The sequence below is a fragment of the Dromaius novaehollandiae genome, chromosome 20 (genome assembly GCF_036370855.1).
Source record: "Dromaius novaehollandiae isolate bDroNov1 chromosome 20, bDroNov1.hap1, whole genome shotgun sequence".
Taxonomy (NCBI): domain Eukaryota; kingdom Metazoa; phylum Chordata; class Aves; order Casuariiformes; family Dromaiidae; genus Dromaius; species Dromaius novaehollandiae.
Window position 1 is genome coordinate 9,752,109 of NC_088117.1, and position 20,803 is coordinate 9,772,911.

At 58.2% G+C, this 20,803-nt stretch overlaps 1 protein-coding gene across 7 annotated transcripts in view; it reads right to left on the bottom strand.

Moving 5' to 3' along the window:
• The window catches only part of RALGDS (ral guanine nucleotide dissociation stimulator), a 75,495-nt gene that overhangs the window by 20,518 nt on the left and 34,174 nt on the right, over positions 1 to 20,803 (bottom strand). For 3 of the 7 annotated variants that reach the window (XM_026094496.2, XM_026094493.2, XM_064523785.1), the window contains exons 2-18: positions 11,768 to 11,878; positions 10,269 to 10,462; positions 9,711 to 9,785; positions 9,039 to 9,232; positions 8,473 to 8,594; positions 8,072 to 8,287; positions 7,720 to 7,823; positions 7,248 to 7,332; positions 5,872 to 5,949; positions 5,686 to 5,772; positions 5,310 to 5,342; positions 4,937 to 5,058; positions 4,679 to 4,774; positions 4,307 to 4,508; positions 3,694 to 4,020; positions 3,342 to 3,456; positions 1,166 to 3,135 (exon numbers count right to left, since the gene is read on the bottom strand). In XM_026094496.2, the coding sequence (XP_025950281.2) occupies positions 2,960 to 3,135; positions 3,342 to 3,456; positions 3,694 to 4,020; positions 4,307 to 4,508; positions 4,679 to 4,774; positions 4,937 to 5,058; positions 5,310 to 5,342; positions 5,686 to 5,772; positions 5,872 to 5,949; positions 7,248 to 7,332; positions 7,720 to 7,823; positions 8,072 to 8,287; positions 8,473 to 8,594; positions 9,039 to 9,232; positions 9,711 to 9,785; positions 10,269 to 10,462; positions 11,768 to 11,878 (2,337 nt within the window). In that variant the 3' untranslated portion in view covers positions 1,166 to 2,959. Of the gene's footprint in view, positions 1 to 1,165; positions 3,136 to 3,341; positions 3,457 to 3,693; positions 4,021 to 4,255; positions 4,509 to 4,678; positions 4,775 to 4,936; positions 5,059 to 5,309; positions 5,343 to 5,685; positions 5,773 to 5,871; positions 5,950 to 7,247; positions 7,333 to 7,719; positions 7,824 to 8,071; positions 8,288 to 8,472; positions 8,595 to 9,038; positions 9,233 to 9,710; positions 9,786 to 10,268; positions 10,463 to 11,767; positions 11,879 to 20,803 lie in introns of those variants that run through there. The other 4 variants (XM_064523789.1, XM_064523786.1, XM_064523787.1 and 1 more) reach the window with 3 other exon arrangements.

Sequence of the window (20,803 nt, forward strand, 5' to 3'; positions counted from 1 at the left end):
TTTCAAGTGCTAAGAATTCCTGGATTTCCAACCTTTTCAGGAATTTTCCTGGTGCTCTGGAGGTCTTTCCTCTGAGCTTTCAAGGAATTACTGGATATTAAACCTTTCTAGCAACCTTCTGCGTGCTCTCTAGGCATTGCCCCACTTCTTTTGTTAAAAAAACTCCTGGTGCTTTCTAGTGATTCCTGTATATTGCACCTTTCTAGGTATTTTCCAGTGTTTTCAAACAATTTGTAGATCTAGAACTCTCCCACTAATTTTTTAGCACCTCTCCAGGTATTTTCAAGAGTCAGATCCAGAACATTTTGAAAAATTTTCTGGCACTTTCTAGGAAATTAAGATCTAGAACCTTTTCAGAGCTTTCTAGGGATCTTCTTGAACTTTCTGAGCATTCCTAAACCTACTACTGTCCTAGGGACTCCTGTCAAAAGGAGAAAGCAGGTATCACTTGTGCCAGCATTCACTTCCCTGCTGCCTTCTAAATTGTTCTGCCCTGGAAGACTGCAGGGACATGGATGTTTAAATTCTGCCTGAGCAGGTAACTACTATCAGACCCCCTCTGCACAGTGGGCTCCTCCCTCGTTTGAAAGCTCAGCTTTAAAACATAATAATCTATGCAGCCAAAGGCCCACAGCAAGTCTGGGCACTGGGGCTGCATCTTTAAAACCCACATGCAGAATCACAAGGCCATAGAAGCAATCTCCACCAGTGTCTGTGTGCAATTATAAAAAAAGAAAGACACAGACGACTTGTAGGAAATGAGCTCTGAGTGCTGGAGGTGCGACACTGAACCACAGCAGCGCTCTGTCTCCAGACCTTAGAAGCAACCATTACATTTGCTCTTAAAACCACTGCTTGCATCAGACTAAAATCAGTAAATTAGACACCAGAATAACTGCTACCAGAAAACGCACAAGCTCCTCACAGATTCAGCAGAGCAGGGTTGCTTGAAATCAGCCACTGGCCCTCAAACAAAACAGCCCATTTCTTAATTTAAGCACAAAACAGAGCTCAGCTCTGCAGAGCTGACCAAGGCCCCAAGGCCAGGTCGCTCTCAAGCCACCACCGCCACCTCTGCAAGACCCAAGCAGCACAGCCGGGTCCGTCCCCCGGCCTCCTGCAACCGGGAAAGGACAACACCACCCACCCACCGGGGCGGCGGGGATGCGTGAGCATCGGCGTTTTATTGCAAAGACTAATTACATTGCAGTGTACATGTCACACACCGGGCAGCGCACGCCTTCGTCGCAGTGTTACAAAATCCCCCGTGGCGCGGGCCGGGCCGGAGGGCGGCCCTGGCAGGGGGTCTTACCTCAGGCACTTTCTGCCTCCGCGGGGCAGCCCGCGGAGAGGAGGCGAAGGTCGGTGCCGCCGGGGGCCGCGGAGGAGGAGAAGCCGTGAGCGGGGAAAGCCGCGGCGTCAGGGAGGCGACGGCCCCCATCATGCGCAGCACGGGCCCCGGGGCCATCCTCTCTCCCCCACGCCGTGTCCGCGCCGGGCTCCCCCCAACGGCGGCCATGTCGCGGCACGGCGCTGTTGTGGCACGGCGGCCATGTCGCGCACGGCCTCCTCCGCACGTGCCGCCCGGTCTCCTGGACCGCATTACACCAGCACGGACACACGCACAAGAAATGGGGAGGAGAAAAAATAATAAAAATAATAAAAAAAAGAGACCTTCTGGAAAGAAGTGTTTAAACAAGAGACAGAGTCATCAGCAGGTCCAGGAACAAAAACGGTCCCCCTTTGGTTAGTGTTTTTGACAGTGGTTAAAACGTAAGCAGCCCCGCACCCCTGCTCGAGCCGCTGGTGGGGAAGGAAGGAGGGAGGGAGAAGGAGAGCGCGGCAGGAGGACGCGGCTGCTACAAACATCCCCCCGGCGGCTTTAAATACAAGGAGGGGGAAGGAGAGGGACTGCAGGGCAGGGGAAGGCTGGGTTAGTAAAATGTACAATTGTCTCTTCTATTTACAACCAATAAATATTGAAAAAAAAAAAAAAGTAAACGTTTTTTATACAAAAAAAAAAAAAAATCTCGTCGCTGCTTCTTCCATGGTCAGTGTTTGGAAAAGTCTGGTTAAAGCCCAAGGCTTCCCGCGGGCCGGGCGGCCCTGGGGGAGCTCTCCTGCCGCCCCCCCCACGGAGCCCCGAGGTCTCTATTTACACAAGTCCGGACAGAAACGGGCTCTCCTTGCTCAGCCGGCAGCGCGGGGGGCGGCGGGGAGACGCCGGCTTTGATCTTTGGTGCAGGTTTGAACGCGGGCCCTCTGAGTCCCACGCGAGGACAGGCTGGCTTCCAAGTAGCCATAGCATGGCCCGCTACCGCCGTGGGGCTAAGCCCCCCCGGGGACCCGGCTGCGTCCTTCCCAGCGTGCCTCCCTTCCAGGAGCTTCTCCCAGGGCGGGGACGGGAGGCGGCGGCAATGCCAGCGTTTCCCGGGGAGGGAGGAAGGATCTGGAGGTAAAACAGCGCCGGGAGCCGGCAAAGCCGGGACGGGGAGCCCCACGGCGGAGGGCCCCGCGCTGGCTCGCACGCGGCTCCCGGCAAAGGGCCCCTCCGCGAGTCACCGGTCCTCCGGCTTGCGCGGACACAAGGCACCTACGGCAGAGAGGCGGGATCCAGCTCTGGGCAGGCCGGCGGCTGGACTAGTGTCGCACCGTGGAAGGAGAGATTAAAAAAAGGAAGGGGGGAAAAAAAATACACAACCACAAGAAATATCCCCCTGCCGCCTTTCCTGCGTAGAAAAAAAGACCTGATTGAAACGGGAGCTCGTGCAGGGAGAGGCCACCGCCATCGCGGGCGGCCGCAGCGACCCAGGCCCCGGAGGCTCCCTGGAAGAGGGGGCGCGTCGCCGTCTCCCGCGGGCCGGAGCGGCTCCTCTCGCCGTGCTGGGCAGCACCAGGGCAGCCCCGGAGCAGCTGGCCCCCAAGGCCCCATCGGTGAGGGGTGGCAGTGGGGCTGCGGCTAGAAGATGCCTTTGGCGATCTTCAGGCCTTTCTGCTTCATCCGGGGCAGGGTGGAGCTAGAGCCGTGCTTGATCTTCACCCCCTTGGAGAAGCCCCTCTTCTTGAGCACGAAGTCGTAGTTGGCCGCGGAGTTCATGGCGTAGAAGACGTTGGCGTTGTCGGGGATTTTCAGCTCTGGAAGCGACGGAGGGTGGGGATCAGCCGGGCGCCCTCGTCCCAAGGGAGGCCCAGAGCTGGGGGTGAGAGCTGGCACGGTGCCGCCCCCGGGCACTGGGACCCATCCGCTGTCCCCTCCCAGCCCTGCTTGACCCCGGCGTTCCCCCTGCTCCAGCCGGGGACAGAGCCTCAGCCAGGACAGCCCCCCGCACCCCAGCACACACCTCTCTCCTCCGAGATGATCTGGACAAGCTCATAGTCTTCAGGCCGGTCCCCATCCAAGTTGTGTTTGGCCATGGCCTTGCGAATAACGACCGGGGTCTTATCTTGGCTCGTCACCTGTGAGAGCAGAGCTTTCGTTAATCCAGGAAGGGGGGCAAAACAGTGATGAGCCACCAGCAGAAACTGCGCCACAGTGGTCCCCACCCTCCCTGCAACCCGACGCCGGCTTTATCCCAGGCTGGCCTCGTGCAGGGAGCCCACCAGCGCCTCCTCCCCACGTGCCCCGGTCTCAGATCCACGTCTGGGCCCGGAGAGCCGCCCACCCCAAAGTCACCGCTGGTGCCCCGTGCTAACCAGGATGCTCTTGTACATGTTGCCGTTGTCCACGGCCAGGCTGACGCGGATGATGCAGCAGTCGTCGACCTGCTGGTTGTAGAGGGGCAGCGAGAGGGATGAATAGCTGGAGATGCCGGAGACGGAGCGCTTGTGGGTACGGGAGGCCGTCACCGGCGTGGAGGAGACGGAAGAGGACGAGGCACTGCTGGAGCCTGAGCCGATCCCTGACGTGTCCAGGGAGGAGAGAGAGGTGGATTCCCAGAACTGGAGGGCAGGGAGGAGAGGGAACGGAGAGGACACGGTGGGTTTAGCTCCTCCGTCAGCCGGAGATGGGGCGTACAAGCGCTGGGGGAAGGAGGTCAGAGGAACTCACTGAGCTGTGACAGTGGGGGACCAACACGAGGTCCAGCCACCAGAGAGGGGAGACGCAGGAGCCCTGTGGCTCCAAGGTAAACCCAGCTCCTCCACTGGAGCAGCAAAGGGCAGGGGCCTCCCGAGCTACAGAGTCAGAAACAGCCCCACGGGCCCCCCTCCCGCTCTCCCCCCAGCCGCAGGGGCCGTCCCCGCGCGATGGGCGCACCTGCCTGCTGACGCCCGGGGCGCGGGCAGGGCCCCGCGAGCTGCCCCGTACCTTCTTCTCCTGGCAGTCGGGGGACTCGGGGATGAAGCTGATGTTGATCTCCTCCACGTCAGAGCTGCTGGAGCCGGCGGACGTGACGCTCACCGAGTCGGTGGTGTCCCCGCTGCACAGGTACTGCCCGCACTTGAGCTGGTCGAAGGATTTCGAGTGGGAGCTGCCGCTGGTGCAGGGCTCGGTGCTTGGCAGCTGCCGGCTGCCAGGAGAGAGGGAAGGATGCAGCAGGGTGAGAAGGGAAGAGAGCAAGGGTGTGCTAAGCCGGCAGGACAGCGGCCACCTTCGCGCCCTGCAACACACAGCCAGAGGCTCCCCGCCGGCGGTACAGGCTCTTGCCCCGTGTCTGCCGGGACAAGCAAACAGACTCACTCGCTCCATCGCTTGATGATGCCCGTGTTTTTCTTCGCCTTCAACGTATTGCTGGCCGACTCCGACAGGGGCTCAATCTCGCACGACAGCCCGTAGCTGGGAGGGGAGAGAACAGGGTTTCAGCGCATTGCGCTCCCCCTCGACATGGCTAGCACAGCGCTGGCGGGGCGAGGGAAGGAGAGCCAGGTGCTGAGGATGAGGAAGCTGTTCTTCAGCAGCTGAAGGAGACAAGACACAGTGCCTCCCACTCACGCTCACCTCTCAGCCTCACTCAGCCGCTCCAGGCTGTGGAACCAGTCCACGAAATGGTCCTCCTGCGTGAAGCTGTAGTTGTTGCAGGCCGACTGAAGCAGCTTGATCTGGGCAATGACTTCGAATTCCTGCCGGGAATGGAGGTGGTGAGACCTGCTCTTTTTGCCCGGTGCCAACCCCAGCCCTCTCCCCAAACAGCCCAGCCCCACGCCTGGACATGCCTATGAGGGACCAGCATCTCCCCCCACGAAATAAAGAACATGACAGCAAAGGAAAAAAAGGGATCATCATCCCCAAAGTGACTGGCATAACCCAGGCTTGCACAAAATCAGCCTCCTCCCTCCACCCAGCCATACAACCATCGGTGAAAAGCTCTCACCTTCCTCCTCTTCTCAAAGTTGATCAGCCCTCCCTGAAAAAGAAAGCGTTGGACATCAGTGTGAAGCAGGAAAAGGAAAATTGTCCATATCCCTCTGCCTGCCCGGCTTGCTGCCGCTGCAGTGCGAGCCGTCCCCGCCAAGGGGCAGTGCGAGAGCGGGCCACCGCCACGGCCTGCCGCATGGAGGATGTACGCGCATGGAGGATGTACGCGTGGGAGACGCAGAGGGAGGTGCGGTGTCGGATGGAGGACGCACAGGGGTGTAGTGTTGGATGGAAGAGGCACAGGGATGCAGCCCTCTGTATGTCACCCCAGGCTCTGGGGACGCTGTGAGGAGGAAGAGGAGGAGGAGGAGGGTATAGAGGGTGGTACATACGTCAAGGAAGTCCTTCATGGCAGTGTCGAGCATCACCAGGTCAGTGAGGAAGGTGCCGAGGTAGGGAATGGTGCCCTGCATCACGCCCTGGGGGGACAGCAAGGGACAGCCAAGGTCAGCACAGAGCCGGACCGGCGCTGGCAGCCAGCAGGGAGGGAGCGCGGGACCCGGCTGTGCCCGACTCACCATCTCTCGCTGCTGCTGCTGCCGCTTCTGAGCCCTCTTCGGGTTGATCTCCAAGGTGGCGAATTTGGACGTGCCCTCCTGGATGGTGGGGAGAGGTGGGGGTCAGCGCGGGGGGGGGGACCTGCTAGCAAGGTCCGCTGCACTATTTTATCTCTGTGCCTAGGTCTCCTGATCAGTAAAACAGAGATAAGACTCTGCCTCACTTTGTAAGAACTTTTTTCTTTCATCCTATGGGAGCTTTTCTTTTTTGTAAGAGCTCAAAACCTCATGAAAAAAACCACTGTGAAAGAGCCACAGATTACCATGAAAGCACCTTTCAAGATAACACAGAATTCAACTAGGAAAAAAGACCATTTGACAAAAGATAACAAACGTCCATAAGGGAAGCTGCACTGACAGATTAGCTGAAATTCACACCCACTTTTATTGGTACAACTTCCCCTGCAGACAAGGGGATGGGGAGGAAATCAAAGCCGAGCCTGTTCGCGGCAAACAGGCAGGACAGTCCCAGTGAATCGGAAGTGCTGCTCCCGCTTTCAGCTCTGCGCATAAACAGCTCCTCAATGGCACGTTTTGTTCCCTTTCGGACCGTGTGTGAGCTCAGCCCCCAAACCGGAGCTCGGCTGCAAAGCCAAGGCAGGCCCCAAGGGGAAAGGGAATTTCTGCAGCCGCCCTCCACAACCCCACCTTAAATCGAGAGGCCGCCCGAGAGAGCTGCCCTTTGCACCGGGCTGTTAAAAAGCGGTGGCCTCTGGGGAGAAGCCGGCAGCTGGTGCATGGGATCGCATCCAACAGCTTATCTCTACCTGCTAAACTGCTCCGTGAGCTTCAGGCAGCGACGCCTTTGGGTGGAGAAGCGGGAAGCCCAGCCCCGTCTGGAGCCGGCCCTGTCTGGAACCGGCACCCAAACCACCCCTGCCCTGGCTGATCCAGAAACGCCTGCGAGCTGGCTCTCCCCGTGGGCCCGACAGGTTTGAACCACTACCGCGCGGCGAGTCCCTCCCAGCCCTGAGCTCACACGAACGCAGACGCCAGCAGAACCAGGCCTGGTCGAGATGTGCACAGGCAGAGCCGAGCGAGCAAGCGGCATTTTTGGTAGCCGCCCCACTGCAGCCTGCGTGCATCCCCGTGCCGAGCCGCCCCGCACGGTGCGGGACAGGCCACGCACCACCGCGCCGATACGCGGAGCGGGCTCGGAAGGTCGCGCAGGACGACCTGAGCCCACGGTAAACGCGGGTACCGAACGCACCGCCCGCGCCGGGGCCCTGCCCGCATGCTGCCGGAGGGGGAGCGAGGCAGGAAATTCTGCCGGCATCAGCACAAACTCCCCGGCAGAGACACGGCAACGTGGGAGGCGGGCGCCCGCTTCCCCATACCTTAATGAGAAGTTCCCGGCTCAGAGAGTGGTTGTTCTCATCAGAGAAGATTTCCGACAGCTCGTGGAAGGTGCGGAAGCTCTCCCTGCGCAGGGAGAGACCGAGCGGGAAATGAGCAACGCGGCCGCTGCAGCCGGGCGCTCTCCGCTCTCCACCTGCCCCCCATCACCGCTCGCAGCTCTAGCGGGGCCTGGCTCTTCGGGGGATATCTCAGGGGGTTTCGCGTGGGAGGGAGGAGGTGGCAACGCTGCTTTTATTTCCTCACCCTCCTTAGATCCCTGACAAGTTAAGCTGGTCCCTGGGTTTTGGACGCACGCCAAGAGGTGATGCTGGAGCCAAGGAGATGATCCCATCTATGCGTTCAAGGGACACAGCTGCAGCACAACCCCACACAACAAACAGCCCCCCCCACAACGAACACAACGCCGGGGCAGCAGCCTTTCCCTCGAAACGTCGCAGCGGCGCTGCTTACCGTAGGACCTCGTCCCAGGTCTTCTTTAGCCGGTGAACTGCATTACACTGCAGAGCAGAGAGGATGGCTCGGAGGGAGGAGAAGTTCTTCAGGATGCGGCACTCCTGGGGGAAGACAGGGGATGGCAGAACCAGTGTTAAAGCAAGACAGTCAGCCCTGCACCAGTTCACATCACATGACACTTCAGACCTTCCCTGCAAACTGTTTTTTCAAGGAGAGCATCCCCGCTTGGATGCCCTTGCACAGAGCTGTCTTTCAGGAGACAGACTCATGGCGTTTGCTGGGACTCGCGCGCTGCGGACCCCAGCCCTGGGCCAAGGCGGGAGGCCAGCAGGACGGAGAGCACTCCTACCCGAGCCACTTCGATCCACCGCTCCACCACTTTCGCCCTCTGCTGCGGCTTCAGCGACCGGTCCCCGAGACACGTGGCGATGACGCAGTTGGCCACGCTATTGAACTGCGAGACGGTGGCACGGATGGTGGGCGCCAGATGCTCTTTGCCCTTCTTGTCTCGCTGGGACCAGATGCAGCCCAGGCAGTGGTAAGGCACCACTTTCTTAAACAGCTCCTGGAAGACAAAGGGATGGAGATGGGTCTCTGGGATCTCTGGAATGAGAGCAGAGAAGCAGGAAAAGGCACAGCAAGGAGCAAGGGAAGAGACCACGAAAGGTCTGCACCCAGACCAGCAGGCAAGCAGAGCGCGGTGCCCCAGCACACAGCAGCCAACGACTCGGCTGTCAAATGAATACTCACAGCGTCCATCAGCGTGAACTGCTCCGCCACCATCTCTGGGGAGAAGGAGAGGAAGTCCGACTTCCCCTCCCCGACCCCGTTCTCTTCCACCAGCTGGAACGTGCAGCCGCCGTGGTCCACAGCTGCAAGAGACGGCGCAAAGCTGAGCGCCAGAGCACTGCTGCGAGCCCGGGCCCTTGCACCAAGGCTCACGCTAACCCCCGGGCCCCCGTGCTGCGGCTCACGCTAGCCCCCTGCAGACACCCACGTCCCAGCTCAAGTGCCTTTAATTCCAGTCTGGTTTCCCATCTCAAGAAACTAGGCTCAGATAAACGTACAGCCATGTTAATTCTGGATGCAAGTGTCCACAGAGGATTAAAGGCAGATTAGCTAATCCATTTAGAAATCTCACTTCTAGTTCACTTGGGTTAACTTCCCTGTGTATCTCCATGTAATCGTAGTTAGGGTTTATGTGGCTTTAGCCACATGGTGAGACCTGAGGGTCTGGAGACCCTCAACACTAACGGGTACCACCCTCCCCAGAGGCAGCCCCAAACCCCCCACGGTGAGTGGGGAACAGCCCCCACCTTCTGCCTCGGTCTCGCTGTGCTCCTGCTGCTGGAACTGGGCCAGCAAGATGCGGGCTCGGCGCTCCAGGTCCGAGCCGGGGATGTTGTGGCGCACGTAGGAGATGAGCTGCTTGAGGCAGGCGAAGTCCGGGGGCTTGCGGAAGTCCTCAGAGTACTGGTCCAGCCAGGCACCCAGGATGGAGGAAATGGTGCTGCAGGGAGAGGGGGGAGCACAGGCAGGCTTGGGTGAGAGGCAGGAGTCACTTGAAAACTGTGTGCACCCACACATCCTGGGGACCAGGAGTGCGAGATGACACGTGCCGTCGTACAGCTGGAGAACTATCACCACAGCCACCTATCTCTAACTTGCTGCCACAGGGCAAACAGCCCGGCCAGTCCCAAGAGAAGATTAGATAGGAGAGGAAACACGGCACTCTGCTTAAAAACAAGAAGCTAGGCTCGACTCCTCCGTTCTGGAAACCCTCCCAGCCCAGGGGCCTCAGCGGGAACCGGATCAAGTCTTGGCAACTCATTTCAGTGTCATCTCCACTTCCAGCCTCTGGGTCCTGATCTCACAGCGAGAAGCCTGTCTCCAGCACCTGCAAGGTTTTTGCCTTCTGAAGGCTCCACCCCAACCACTGCAAGCCAAGAGAAAGATGCAGCCCCTACCCGCAGCAAGGTCCTACTCACTTCTTCAGCTCCATCCTCTCGTCCACAGCATGCCTGGCATGGTCCCCGTTCGCCTGCACGTGGAGTTTGCCATACCTGGTGGCAGTGCAACGAGGAGACAGTGAGTGTTTGAGTCTGCTGCCTCTCAGCTCCGGGTCTTGTCCCTCCATGTCACCCACCAGCTCTGGCGGGGGTTCAGGATGAACCTCCCCCATGCCCCACCTCCCAGCCTGTCACGGCAGGAGATGTGCCCCGGCTCTGTGCTCCCGCAAACACTGTCCCAGTGCTCAGGATGGACAGACATGCTGGGTAGGAACACACAAGCAGACTGAGCATGTGGAAGAGATGGGGGGAACACGACAGCTCAGATCACGGATGGCAGGATGAATAATGACAAGGAAGGCTCAGGCAGAGCTCTTTCCCAGGGGCCTGGAAACCTTTATGTTGGTGGGGATAAGAGAAGGGACACATCCCCTTCAGGCAAAGACCCACGGCTTGTCAGCAGCAAAAGCCACAGGAGCTCTCCTGCCAAGGGGGCAAGCCACCACCAGCACATTTTGGGGCGAGGGCCAGTCTCACCTGTTAAGCAGCAGGTCCAGCACTTGCTTGGTGGTGGCGAAGGCCCGGTAAGTGCACAGAAAGATGGTGACGTAGGTGGAGTCATTGCCTTTGAAGGCCGAGACCAGGTACTCCACCAACTTCTCCAAGGTTCCAGCTTTTATCGTTCGCACCTTACACGTCTCGTACAGGTTTAAGGCAGACTCGTTCTCAAACTGCCAGGACAGGAGCAGAAGTCAGTGTGCTGAGTGAAGACAGACGCGTGCTAGTGCAGTGCTGCCCCACCAGCTTAGCCTGCAGCCATTCGGGTCTAGGCTGGGGACCCTCCTCTGGGTGGGACCTGACCAGCCCCACGATGCTGGGGGCTCTCATGACATGCCTGGTGCTGCTCTGCCACGTGGGATCACGAGCAGAGAGCTGGTCAAAAGGGAGGCCAAAAGGGACACCAAATGATCAGCAACTCAGCCTAGAGGACCTGAGCACTTGGAAAGTCCCAGGAAAGGCCTCAGGGTTGCTGAAATCCATTTCCCAGCATCTGCAAGCACTATACTTCTGCTTGGTAACCTCAGCAAGGCAAAAGCAGTACTAGCAGGAACACAGATGGCCTAGCAGCTGGGAGACGTGCTCCGTTCATCGCATGACCCTTCCCAACACCCCAGTACTATGGGGTAAATCCCCGCTTCAAACGAAAACTGAAGCTCGGGCGAGGGTAGGAAATGTTCCTACAGCCCCAGGCCAAGAAGGAAAGTCCTGATCCGCTGCACCATGCTCTGACTTCTTTCTATTTACAAGGCAATTTTGGTACTGAAAAGGGGCTAAAGCTACCCTGTCTATCCATGTGGGAGAACATCAGCTCCCCCTTAGCCCTGGCTCCTGCCTTGCCCAGTGCAAATATTCCTTCAGCTCAGGAAATGCAGAAGGAAAAAGAAGGGGCAAAAAAATGCAGGAGAGAAAGAAAAGCCAAAGAACACACGGAAAGGCAGAGGAGATCCATAACCCACGTGACCACCTCCTCTTTGCACTCCCTGTGAACCCCCGCGGCCACATCTCACGTCACCTCTGCTCCCCGTCTGCCTGCAGACAGCTGGGTTACAGCCAGGCCTGGGGCTGGGTCCTGGGCTGTGCAGCCGAGCGGCTGCAACGCGATGCAGTCAAACAGACGGAAAAAATGGTGCCCTGCACGGCCCCCCTGTGCCCTCCCTGCCCTGAGCTCCCCGCATACAGCTTGGGGCTGTCCTAGCCCAGCACAGCCGCGGGGAGCAGCTTTGTCTGTGAATGCGAGTGGTGGGAAGACTTCCGTCCAAAACAGGCTGCTTAGCAGCAGCGAGAGGGACAAAGAGGAAAAAGGACCAATTTTTAACCCTTCTTGCACCAAGAACAGTGCCTGGGGGAGAGGGGCAGGAGGTGGGCTCCTATTGACCCGTGCAAAGCCTGTACATCAGGTCACTGGCAGGGAAACCTCTGGAAACAGCACGTGGAGGACGCGGACCGCGAAGGGAGGCCGGCCGAGCCCCGCTTACCCCCAGCCAGCGCTGCCCTTTGTTGGCCGTGTGATGGAGCTGCACTTTCCGGAGCGATATGCTGTAGATCACGCCATCCTCCAGCTCTTCCCCAATCTCCTGTGTGGAGCTCTGCATGGGACAACAAGGCACGCCGTGAGACGAGGAGGATAAAACGCGATGGAGATACTCCTGCGCGCCCGGATGAGGCATCCCGGCAAGCCGCAGGGGACAGCCAGGAGGCAGAGGGGTCCACTCGCCCCTTCGGATACACAAACCAGGCGGCACCAGTCCTTCTGGCCAGCCTGGACCTGCACACAGAGCAAAGCCCCAAACCACGGCTCCATGTCCCCTGCAAGCCGCTCCGGGTCTCCTTCGTTCCCCCCGACTCGGGGGGTCGCAGCCCTTCTGCAAAGCAGCCGGGGCTGTGCCCCGAGCCGCGGACACGTCATCCCTGCCTCCATCTGCTTTCCCTCTCTCAGCCTTTGCCCTTCCCCTAAGGTGACGCCGCGCCCCGGGGCTGACGGTAATCTCGATAATCTGCCCCTGCGGCACCCGAGCACCTCGGCGCTCGCGGCCTAATCGCACCTTGTGCAATAAATAACAACGGCGAAACCAAGCTGCCTGCAAGCATCGGGCGCCCGCGGCTAATCCTCGAGGGACAAACTCGAGGTGGGGAAGCTGGAACGCAGGGGAAAACCCCGGCGAGCGGTGCCGGTGGGCTGGGACCCTGCGCCCACCCGGGGCCGGCACCACCAGGCACGCGCCGTGGGAGGGACGTCACCGCCCGCCCTGGCCACGGGGCCCAGCTTCCCGCCTCCAGCGGGATGGAGACTTCCTAAAATTCAGTTAGCAAAGAGGGGATCCTTCCCACGGCGGATCCCAAGGGCGGCTTTGCCGGCTGCTCTCCCGCCTCCGCCCCGTTGGCCGGGAGCCCGAGCGCGGCCCTTGGCGACGGCTCCAGCCCCGCAAGGATAATTCAGTTTTCCTCCCCACTGCAACGCCCGGCCCCCTCCCTCCACGCTGCTGAGTCAGGGCTCTCTCGCTAAGAGGATTTAACCAGATCCTTGCAAAGGCGGGGGGGGGGGATCGCCCCCTCCCACCACCCCCCACGCCAAATGGTGGGAGGTGGCGTAACGCACAGCAAAACCCGCTGCTCGCCAGATGGGGAAAACGCCTGAAAAAGCAGCGAGCGGGTTAAGCAGGGGGAGGTTCACCCCGCGCTGCGGTTCGGCGCCAAGTCCCTCTCGCGTGCACACAACCCCAGCCGGGCAGCGAGGCAGCCGGCGGCCTTCCCGCGGCCCCATGCCTCCGTGGTGCACGGAAAGCCCCGCGGAGCGGCGATGCCCGACAGCCCACGTCTCGCCGGCAGCCCCCTCCCGTGCTGCTCCACGCTCCCCAAGGCCCCCGTGTTTTGTCCCAAGCCGAGCAGGAGGGCAGGCTGCTCCGTGGATCCACGGGCACGCGTGCACCTGATGCATGGGGGGGTCGAGCGTGCAGCCTGGAGCAGCCCCCCAGCACCGGGTCAGCCAGCAGCCCCGGGAACCTGCTGCTGAGGAAAAGGAGACGCATTGGGTTCACATTCCCGATGAACACGAGGATGTGTCTAACCCCAGTGCCGCGGTTTCAGCCGAGGACACAGGTCCTCGCGTTTGCGGTGCAAGACGGGCTCCGTGCTGCACATCTCGAGAGGTCAACCTAGGAGACACTGAGCAAAAAGTGCCAAACAACCCTGAGCCGCCAGACCCAAGCCCGCATCGAGCTCGCTCTCTACCACCATCCGTTATCACTGTAGGAGCAATCAGCGTGGTATCATCACGCTGTGCTCAAGCCAAATGCTTTTTACTAGCATGGAATTAAGGCAGGGAATCGCAGTGAGCTCAAAAAGCAAGAGGAGAGTTTTAAAGGCCTCTTGTTCATGGTTGTAACGAATGAAGATAGAGAAACCTTCTGGACAGGGTTACTGGACTCCTTCCCCACGTTCGACTGAACCTGCTCATCTCACCTCATGCCAGCTTAGCAACACATTCAGCAGTTTAGCTTGATGAAGCTCGAGAAAAGTTGTGAGGCTTCTAACTTCAGCTGCACCATGAACATTAAAAGTCTTTTCCATGGTGCGTTGGCTTCCAGACCAGCAGTGAGAGCACAGAGGTGCCAGCACACAGAAGACAGACAGAAGTCCTCCCAGGCACCTGCACCAGTCCCCTGTTGTTATTTATTCCAATCCTACCTGGACTAAGCTTGTCGACACCTGGAATAGCTACTACACATTGAATTTGGGATAAACTACAGCATACATTTATTTCCAGGCATAGACAGGCCAGGATTTCAAGTGTGAAAGCCCATTTGCCCACCAGCACCATGTGCCCTGGGCCTTCCTAGGCAGTGTGACATGAAAATACATCTCCCGCTTGCCTCAGCAGAGCCCCAGGCCCGGTGAGACAGGCTGCTGGAGATGACGCCAGTCTGAGCCCTGCGTCCCCCCAGCTTAGCTGGCCAAGGCATCGAGGCACCCAGGCAAAGGAGCGTGCCGGGCTCTGACATCTCTCCTAAATCCTGGGACCGGCCCGGGTTTAAACACTTCAGCGCGGGGAAGACAAGCCAGGTACGCAGCTAAAGGAAGGGGCAGGCGAGAGAGCTGGGCTTCTCTCCCCCTTGCACCTTCGGTCTCCCCGTCTCGCCACCAAAAGCAAACAGGAACGAGGCACTCCTCTGCAGATGAATCACTCCCGACTCCGCCACCAATAAACCTTACTGGGAACCAGTGAGGGCTGGCACAGCATCAGTGGAGAGCCACAACATCAGGGGAGAGCCACCTACGCTGCTAAAGCCTCAAGTTCATCCCACCTACAGCGACGTTACCAACCTGAATCCTGTTTCAGCCACGGTGTCTTTCTTCCAACTGCGGATGCTGTTGCCAACAAGAAGTAAGAAAAGCCTGCGTAATCTCTTCCCAATTTGTCCACCAACCACCAGACCCCTGGTCCCCCTCGCTACGTGCCTTTCTGCAGTAGAGGCTTTTCAGGCACGCGAGCCCACGGCCCGAGGCCATTCGTAACAGACGAGGGAGATCACTACGACCAGGGCTTCACATCAGCTCTCCTGGCCTCTCTGCCAGTCATTATAATCCAACCTACAAATCAGTCCTGCTCTCTGCAGCTTCCCGTTACGCTGGCTTTTGGCTGGAGGAAAGCTCTAGATGCAGCAGGACCAGACCCTGGTACAGTATAACTCAGAACAGAGATCCAGCTAAACAGCTATGAACTCTGGACACAAAGCACCAACAGAAAAAATTGGATGCTTGCTGGGATGCAATTAAAATTAATAAATAAATCAAATCACATTGGGAGTACAGAATGTCCCAGGATCAATCGATGAATCACTGGCAGCTGCTGTGCAACCAGAATGGAAAGTATTGCCATAACCGTGCAGTGGGTTTCGCTCACGTGTTGCGTGTCACATGAGGAGGGTACGCCTAATTCTGATGTGTGTAGAAGCAAATTTCATTTCCTTCCTATATTCAAGACTGTCAGATTCATTCATTTTTTTCCTGCTGACTTGTGTGATATCCCCTAAAGTTCCCCCTTTGCAAACCACACAGAGAGCATGCAGCTTCCCAGCGGTCTCCAGCTAAGCTCATGCCAAGAGCCAGGCGAGCTGCTACACTGGTACTTTCAAAAATTTGGTTATTTATATTCTGCATGAGCTTCCTCTTTCCTGCTGCTGTTTTTCCGAGACGCTGATTGTGCATTCTGCACATGTTGGTTATAAACCAAGGAAGCAAAAAACCGCAGGACAGAGGCTATGAAGACCCAGGCCAACACCTGCACCGATCGCAGGCTTTTCTCCTTGCACACCAGTAGATGCAGGAAGCAGGACTGGGAGAGAGGCAGAACCTCCAGCTATGGCTTATTCATGTGACAGGAGGCAAGAACTCTAAAATCCTCTGTCTGGCACTCACATCACTTCCCTCTAGGACTTCCAGCAAGTCAACTGAAGATAAATGTCTTCAAAATGGTCTCAAAAGAGCTATGACATACAAGTGCTGGTAAATACTGCTGCAACGGTTACTGGTTCCAGTTGTCTGCTGTGGTTATCTGCTGGAGTTTTCCACCCCAAACCAAAAGGGAACGTGAGCCAGGCCTCAACCAGCACAATCACGGCTGACCATGCGCATGCGAACCCTCCTTCATCAGTGGTTTAACCTAAAAAACTGAGCATAGCACTGCAATAGAGATGCAGGTGAGTGTCGTCTCGCTGCCGCTGCGGTGCTCAAAGAGACAGGGCCAACAGGCACAGGCTTTAACCACCGCAAAAAGATTCAGCAAAGCCTGAACGAAAGCACCAACTCTGAGCACGCTGGTGTTCAGGACATTTGCACCTCCCACCAAACTCATGCGGAAGGGACTCAGCACCGCAGAAAATGAGACCCAAAGCATTTCCATATAGGCAGCAAAAGAGGGAGAACATTTAAACTGAACACCTCACCCCGATTCCTGCAGTTCGGTACGCAATCCCGTCCCGGTTGCGCAGCAGGAAAAGGGCCTGGAGCTGGAGGGGCACAGGAAAACCGTACGTTTTTAGCTCGGGGCATCGGACGCGCGATTCCGCATGGACGCGGAAGCTCTTGGAAAGGCAGCCGGGAGTGAACTCTGCAGGAGTTCAGCCCCTGAAACACGAGACGCCTGCGCCAGATGGCTCGCCTGGTTTTCGCGACGGCCCAGGCGAGCCGCAGATAGCCCTGGGCTGCGTGAGCAACGGGGAGGGAGCCGCGGCCTGCCGACGCTTCAAAGCGCCAGTGACTGCACTGGGGAGGAATTCCTGCTCCGTGCAACAAGCTCTTCTGCTCGCTGGCGAATGTGCTAGCACGCAGCACAGCGCTGGACCCCGCGTCCTCGCACGCGGGTTTAATAAAGAGCTCCAGACCTTAGCCAAGGCTTGCAAGCCTGCGGAAAGGGCTGCGGCACAAGGGACCTTTGCAGGAGCAAGGCGAAGAACAGGGAAACCGCCCTCGTCTCTCTGCTCAGCTGCAGGGAAAACAGTGTAAAATCCGGACACTGCAAAGAAACACCAGCAAGGAAGCTGCTTTTTAAAAAAAGCTTTGAGATAAGTCGTGAAGGTAGTTTTAGTAAGACAGGAACAACGTGCAGGATTAATGCGAGCATGACAACGGCGCTGCACGTTGCACACAGACAATTATCTAACAATTACCAGGTCCTAAAGCCCTGGTCCCCTGCGCCCCGGGTCAGCGCGCCGGCCTCCGCAGACACAGAATGATGCACTGGTATTGGGAAGAGGTATTAATTCCAGCACACGGGGAAGAGACACAACTGCTTACAGTGCTTTTACCGCTGCTCCCTGGACAACAGCTGGTTGAAAGATTAAGATGCTCGTGATACTCTGCTACCTTTTAACCAGGGAGCACAAACTGCCTGTTTTACGGATGGGTAAAGCAAAGCACAGAGAGTATTTTAGGACGGTAACTCCTAAAGCCTGCTGCTGCCACCTCTTGTGGCCGCGCTGCCGGCCGCGAGAGCGAACGGGCGCCAGCCCTGCCGGTGGCATGTCCCCAGCCCGGGAAGCGGCGCTGCCGGGAATCCCAGCGTGGCGAAGAAGCGAGACCCGGCAGAGCCGAGGCCCAGTGAGCTCGGCAGGAGCTTCCCATTGAAGCTCTGTGTTTGCACAAGTTTGGAGGGACTTGGCGAAAGCCGGCTGGTAAAGCCCGAAACAGAAAGTAGGGCTCTACGCCTTGAGGTCTCCAAGTCCCTTCTCGAAGTCGCGCCTTCCCGCGACGGCGTGAATGGCCTTTGCAGAAACCAAAGAAACTGCCCCCGGAGGGCTGCCTCCTCCGAGGCTTGCACAAGCCCCGACTCCACTTTCGTTTCACTGGAGCAGATCCCCAACCCAGGCAACGCGCGGCAGCAACTTTGGGCTTTCTTATGTAAACCAAAACGTGCGACATCATGTAAAAGGAAACAGGAAAAAAAAGCCGCCCCATCTAGTGAAAGGAAAACAACCTCAGTTCTGTGAACTCCAGATAAAGACCACAAAAGCAGAAGTTCCCTCTGCCCTGCTCTCCCCAAACGAGCACACGCAGCGCAACACCCTTCCTGACGGGGACTTCCAGGCAGGAGCCCCGGCAGCGCCCGGCCCGGCGGCATCGCCCCGTCTGCTCTCCGCTCCCTGCAGAAAGTCTCCCAGGATTACCCAAAGTTGGCAATTAGGCTGCCGAGCTTCCCGGGCGCTACGGGAGGGCAAAGGTGGACCAGAGCGATACCTCCCTGACCCCAGTTACGGGCTGATCTCGCGCTGTTTTGCTTTTGGGGCACGTGGGATTTGGGGGGCTCTGACACGGGCGACCCTCGCTGCCTGCCCCGGAGCCCTTTCAGGGCAGGACCAGTTCCAAGGGCCCATTAGAAAATAACTCCAAAGGAGGAAACAGGAAAAGAAGGGAAAAAGGGCCAGAAGCTAAACTTAAATTCGCTGTGAAACAGGGGTGTTTTTGCCAGGCTACCGAGGCAGCGGGACAGCTGAGAGCCTGTTCTCGCCGTCAGCTGCTTGGCTCCACGGCCAGGCCTTCCCGACACGCCGAGCTCGGCTCTCGCTCCGCCTCGGGTGGTGAAGGGAGAGCGGTACCAGCTCAGCACAGCGGGCTCCCCCGCACACATCGCCCCATATCTGCCCCCTGCGAGGTTTTAACCCCTCCTTTATCGGCATCTGGGGCTGCCCTTCCTAAAGCACAGGTCGAGACGGACTCCAGGTCTGCTGCAGCTCAGCAATTCCCGCGCCCCTAACGTGGGGCGGCTGGAGACACCCCTCCGGCGCAGCCTCCTCCTCCTCCCCGGACGAGGAAGGCGAAAGCGGCGGCTCCAGGAGCTGCTACAAAGGAGTCTTGTGACTCGCACGCCGTGAGTCAGTGGCTGCAGCGAGGATTAGGGACTAAGCCTCTTAGCTCCAGAAACCAGGCAGGGCAGACGCACTGAATCCACCCCCCGTTTGGTTTGGGTTTGCTTCTGAAGAAAGTTAAGAGCCTCACCACGCACACAGGCTTCCTCACTGTTTTTATGCTCTGGAAATCATCAGTCACTGATTTTCAGAAGTGCTCGGTGTCCACTCGGTCCCCACCAACTTCGAAGGGAGCCGCAGAGGTCAGGTGGGCTCCTGGGGGTAGAGGGAACGACACCGGCAAGTGACAGCACCGGAGACACCGCAGATGACTGATTTACTCCAAACCCTGTGTTCCTACACGCTGGAGTACAGAAAGTCACCAGCACCTCCAGAGTTTTGCATCCTAAGTGAAAAAGCAGCCTAAGGTGCTGCCGCCGAGCGGGACGTCCCCGGGGCTTCCTGGAAGGGACCGTGCCGGGAAGGGCTCCCTGCGCAGGCCTCCCACGTCGAGAAGAAAACTCGAGTGCAGCAGTTTTTGCTTCCTCTCTAAGTTCATGGAAAAAGGATCCAGCCGACACAGCAGTTCTAGCTCTTGCTCCACATTTCTTGGCTTCGTGTTCGTGATAACTTCAGCGTGCGTTTCTGCAGCATCCGCGCTCAGCGCCAACACCTACACAGAACCGGGCTTGTCTACGAGGGACGCAGCTGGCCCTCGGTTAAAGAGCAATTGCTCTGCTACAAACTCCTCTACAGCCCAGAGGGTAATTACTGGAAGTGAAACCAGAATGACACGGTTGGTGACAACTGGCATATAAAAAATTCATACGTATTGCTCTGTAAATCGAGATCGAGTGGCTCATTGCAAGTCAGCTCAACTTTCACTAAGATGGAGCAGAAAATCTGCAAGAAACATCACAAGTGCAAAAATCAAAATTTCTTTTCTTTTTTATTTTCCCTGTATAGTAGCACCTAAGTCGCATGCAGCACAACAGTCCTACACTGCACTGCTCAAACGCAAAGGCGGCCAGGGTCCGCGTCCCGAAGAGCTCGTAGTTGAAGTCTATCTGATCTAGTGTGACTCTGCTGGTTGCATCCCTGGGCCCCGTTTCAGCAGGGCCCTTTTGCTGCAGCAAGGACCAGCCCGTGTGCTGGGGAAGGCATAGCACGTGGGTCAGCGTTCGGAGTTGAGGTACCTCAAAACCCACTTCAGATGCTCACTCTTGAAGTCTATGTTATGCTTAACGCAGGCTAACCAGCGTGTTTCTGGTGTTCAGCATAAAAAAAATAAAGCAGAGATTTGTTTGCTGTTACTCCAGGGCAATGGTTGTCCCTTGAACTGACTAGTTTGCAAATGCTGGTATATGCATCTGTCCCAAAATCAAGCCTTTACATCCTCAGAGAGACACAGCCTTGAATAAATATTCCCCTGCCACATTCCTCTCTCCGTTTTTAGCCAATGTGTCACTCTGGACAAATTAATTTAAAAAGCATCGACAGCGTGCCAGCTTCTCGTCAACCACGGCACGCGCGCGGTCCCCAGGGGTGAGACGCAGCCCTGGGCACCCACCGGGCACCGGCCAAGCGTCGGTCCCACCTTCCCGGCACTTCTGCGGTGCATGGCTCAGCGTGGGCAAAGCGGAGGCGGGCGAAACCGCGCCTGGCTGCAAGCCGGCGCCCGCTCACAGTAGCCGCAACCCGCCGTTTCCATCTGAGCGTGGTTGCGTTCAGCTCAGACGCATCCTCGCTTCGACAAAACAAGCCCTGGTGGAATGAATGTGCCCACCTGTGGGTTTACACCGGCTTACGCCAACCCGAATTTGCTCCAGTGAAGCTGCTACGGTTTAAGCGTAGGCAAAGCCGGGGCAATGCCGGGCCACGCGGCACGGGGAGGCGGCGGCGAGGGGCTGCGCGCAGCACGGATCAATGGCAGCCTTTGTTCCCCGGCCGGGCCCTCTCCCCCCGGCTCCCGCCCCGGCCCCCGTGACGTGGGGCACCTCCATTTGTCGCCGCCGCGCTCCCCCCGGCTCGTCCCAGCCTCCTCCTGACACCCGCGGCCCCGCGCATCCCAGCTGCAGATGTCCACGGCGTCACCTCGGCTCCCACCGCTGCGGCGTCGGGAAGCGCTCCGGCGAGAGGTCTCCTCCCGGATGGTCCCCCAGCCTCTTCCCT